At 42.1% G+C, this 4,425-nt stretch overlaps 1 protein-coding gene across 1 annotated transcript; it reads right to left on the reverse strand.

Moving 5' to 3' along the window:
- Positions 1-601: 601 nt before the first annotated feature.
- On the reverse strand, positions 602-2,953 carry evx2 (even-skipped homeobox 2; the record flags this gene model as incomplete). The annotated part of the gene is made up of 3 exons (XM_083922056.1): positions 2,427-2,953; positions 1,750-1,991; positions 602-1,216 (listed from the first exon to the last, which is right to left on the reverse strand). Exons 1-3 carry the CDS (start codon positions 2,818-2,820, stop codon positions 602-604), a joined length of 1,251 nt encoding a protein of 416 aa, XP_083778182.1. The 5' UTR covers positions 2,821-2,953.
- Positions 2,954-4,425: the final 1,472 nt, after the last annotated feature.

Consider the following 4,425-nt stretch of genomic DNA (forward strand, 5'->3'; position numbering starts at 1 on the left):
CTGGGCAGAAATGCATGGCCCTTCTGCTATCTAAATATAGATAGCATGATTAGCTCACGTTTGGATCTAAAGAAAAAAAAAATACAAATCAGAGGAGTCAAGGAAGCCAGGCTGCGTTCGTCACGCTGAATATTTGACATTTGAGCCGCAGAAATATGGAATGTGACTCAGTTACGGTTGTTTGGTTAATTTGTGGGATTTATAGAAATAAATACCATTGAAATGACACATTGACTGATGCATGGAGACAGAGTAGATGCACTGCATGGTCGGTTATTTCCCCCCCAATTTGTCACCTATAAATTAATCCAGCATAAAAATGGTCTATTGGCACAACACGAGGGCGCACGCTTTTAGAAAAGGTTGTTTGTGAGTTGCAAAATGGTCGGTGCTAGCTATTCATGTGTTTTTCGTTATGGAGAGTCTTTTGGACTTGGATCACACTTTTAGAAATAATTTTAGCCTAGATGTGTGCGTGTGTGTGTGTTTACAGTGCTCCCTAACAAATCCTTTACCCAGATGTGATCTTTAATGTAGGCCTACCTCCTATAAAGGAGGACTGGAGCAAAAGAGCAAACTGTCGTGTAGGCTGCATAATGAGTTATCTGTTAAGTGAACTTTCTTCTCGTTGGTCTGGTGACGGGACTGAGGTCTTGCTGAGAACAGCAGCAGAATACGGCAGAAATCCACTCTCGGATCTTTGCCCCGAAGCTGTGCAGGTAAAGTCAGCGCTGGCGCTCCTGGAGCCAAGCGCGCTCGCCGCCTGGCTGCTGTGGCAGCTGAGACACGAACAAGGCCCGGTGGCTGACGGGGCGCTGACCGCCGCTGCCGCTGCCGCAGCCGCCGCGGCCGCCGATGCCGCCGCTGAACTATTCAGGCCTGCGGGTGACTGGTAGAGTCCCGGGTGCCTGAAGCTGCACAGGAGCTCTGGTCGCGAGTATGGATGGGAGAGTGCTCGGAAGGTATCGAGGGGGCGGATGGAAGTGGCGAAAGGTGATGAGGCCGCACCGGAGGCGGCGGCGGCTGCTGCTGCTGCCGTGACACCGACGTGCGGGTAGTAATGCAGAGGCATGTGCGAGTGGAAAGGGTAAGGTAGACTTCCTGTAGCTGCCGCGTGCGTCATCATGTAAGTGTAGAAACTGGGGTCTGCTGGATGGGGCCAGGACATCGCCAAACGCTGCCTTTTATCCTTCATCCGCCTGTTCTGGAACCACACCTGCACACAAAGTCAAAACAAGGCCCATATTGAAGCTGCCATGTTTCCCAGCTCCAGCCTAAATTTAGACCTCCAGTGAGTGTGCTTCAGCGCGTGCTCAGCACAGGCACTCATACTAAAATGTCCTATAAACGCTCTTGTCATTGAACATGAACATGATCAATTGTTGCATGCAGCAGCAGTTGACCACCAAATAACCCAACTTAAATGTCAGTTAAAAAAAATAAATATATATACACACACACATATGTATATATATATATATATATATATTGATTTAATTATTTATCACAGGTTCATTAATTGTACACATAAAGGTTGAATTGATAGCACCCCAGGGGCGACCAGTATACCTTAAAGGCGTTAGTTTGTGTACAGATTCAAATCAAAATATCACCCTGCAACAGTACATCAGCGTGAATGATGACTATCTTTTCCACTGCATATTGTTATAATTATTATTCTTTCTATTCCAGCAGCATTGATTTCTCTGCACAAACATGCACACGTGATTAATGAAGACTCATCTGTACCTTAATCGTAGTCTCGGGCAGATTCAGCGCTGCGGCTAATTCACATCTTCTCGGTCTCGAAACGTAATTTTCCCTGTAAAACTCCTTTTCCAGTCTCCCGATTTGTTCCCTGGTGAAAGCAGTCCGATATCTTCTCACTTGGTCGCTATTTGAATTGTTTGATCCTCCCGAAGAATTACCGTTCATATTCTGGAGGGAGTTCGAGCTTATGTTGGAAGATCCAGAATTACTGTCTGAAAAACCTAAAAATAGGAATAAAGAAACAAAATATTATTGGTATCGCTAATATTGATATAATAAGCATAAGGACATGCAGTGCATTTGTCAACGTAATGATAATAACGGCGATAAAACAAATATTTTTTGTCAAGAGGCAAATGCAAAAATATGCTTGTTTATGTTTTATTAATATTATACTACATTCATCCACTGTAGTAGGCTATAATAATGAAAATACTACTTCTATAGGTAAATAATAATAATTTAGGTTAGAATACAAATAAAGACAATTTTAGGCTACAAATAGGCTAATAATATTATTAAATGAATTTAGCTTTATTCCGGTTTGGGGGTTGAGAGATGATAATACTAACTGTAGCCAAACCCGCATTATTAAGACAAAAAATATTACGGTCAAAAAAGAAAGAAAACAAATATGTAGTAATATCAAATCTTACCTTTGTTGTTTTCCTTGTGCTGGCTCGGGGAGCGATGCGCAGGGCATCCCACCTCCACATCACTGTTAATATCTGAATCTGGCGAAACTTCGGAGTAGAGGCTCATTTTCTTCCTGCTCTCTGATGAGGAAATTTCCGCCGAAGAGCTATTTTCACTGTTGTGGTGTGTACCGAAAAGACTGTCTATTTCAAATTTGCCTTTCGTGGGAATGTCCCCAAGATTTCCATGGAGAGAAGCCGAAGTTATTCTCGGGCTTAGCCGTCCGCTGTGCTGAGAGTTTTCCAGGGCCTCCAGCACTGAATTTCCAGGCGTGTCCGCGAGCCTCTTCCCTGCGACGGGGCTGTGCAGACCTCTCTCCATCAATATCATCTCTTTTCTTATCCTCTCCATCATTAAGCCGTGCAAGACGAGGAAAAAAAAAAACCACTCACACACACGCGCGCACACACACGCACACACCACACACCACACAACACTTGTCCAGGGGGGCTGGAGCACCAATGAGTTGTATCGGAGCTTAAATCCGCATGCAACTCAGCAACTGTCTCTAAATAACTGTCTCTAAACCTTTTTATAAGCAAGACGCAAAAAATGAAAGAATCTGAATGCAATCGACGAGCGACTGCTCAAAATGAGCCGTGCATCCTCCCCACAGCAGCAAAAATGTCATTCATCAAAAAGTGGTTGCTGTTCGTTGTTAAAATGCTCGGCTGACGTTGCTCCAATGATCATTTATTGTAACAGGTTTATAAGCAAATAAATAGGAGAGGGCTGTCACTTGATGATGGAGGCGGCCTTCGGTCAGACGAATAATATCCAAGTGGAGAGGAAGAGAGGAGTGAGGAGCGAGGTGCTCGTCCCTGGGTTGATCTCTGAGTCTGTTTTAGATTGCTCTGGGGTTTGGCCTCTTGGGTGAAATTGACAGTCTGATTAATAAAATGAGCGGTGCAACATTTCCCTCTTCATTTAGGAATATTATTATGCTTTGATTCTCTATTGTTTCCCTCCTCTGTGTTCGCCCTCCCCTACTCTAATCGCTGTTCTTTTTTATTTATTTATTCATTTATTTTTTTTCCTCCTTTTCTTTACAATTTCTGCGACTTTAATCAGAATGCACTGGGCATTAGGATTAAGGTGCAAGTTTGTGATGGATTAAGAGTAGGATGTTCTAGTTTATAGGGCCATGTTGATTTTTGTTTAGTTTTTTTCATACACTTAATCCAATACATATTTTGATGTGGTTATAATGCTTGCATTTTCACATAATTAACGACAATAGCACGCTTATATATGTATTAATGCACGGAGAAGCTTATTTCGCATGTGTTATGGTAGGATACTTATAGAAAAGGCTCCTTATCTTTTTTTTAAATAATAATTTAACGATCATTAGTCAGTTTTTTAAAATTACATTTCTTTTAAGGTAATTCTTTACATTTTCTTGGTTGATTCTGATAGTCTCTGATGTTTAATTTAAACGAATTACGATTTAAGAGATGCTTAAATATTGCACGTGTTTAAAGTCATTCTTTCAGTTTGAAGCCTTTATTATTTGCATGGTCATTTGGGTATTTTCAGGAAAAATAACTGCCACATGTATGCATCACATTAACTCGACCGGAGACTCGATGTGTAAAGACAAAACACCCATGCATGGACTACTGGTTTCTCGATGTGAAATGACTATAAAGGCACCATCAGATCATCCTCTGTGCGTCCTCTGGCGCCTCCTGCAGGTTTTTAATATTAATTGCTGGCATTGATAGGTGTTGAATGGGAGGTGTGGGCTGCAGCTATCCTGACAGATCACAATGTAAGCCTTGGACACTCTTGGCCCATTTCCATGCAATATTAATGTATGTGGTAATTAATAGATAGATTACGATAAATACTCGCTTTTATTAGGCTTCTGCAAAACTATTTGAGGAGCTGAAAGGTGCCAAAAGAATCACTTCCCTAACATCACACTTCCTGTCCCAGTTTTATAATAGTGTGAGC

Source organism: Echiichthys vipera, assembly GCF_963691815.1.
Source record: "Echiichthys vipera genome assembly, chromosome: 10".
Taxonomy (NCBI): Eukaryota; Metazoa; Chordata; class Actinopteri; order Perciformes; family Trachinidae; genus Echiichthys; species Echiichthys vipera.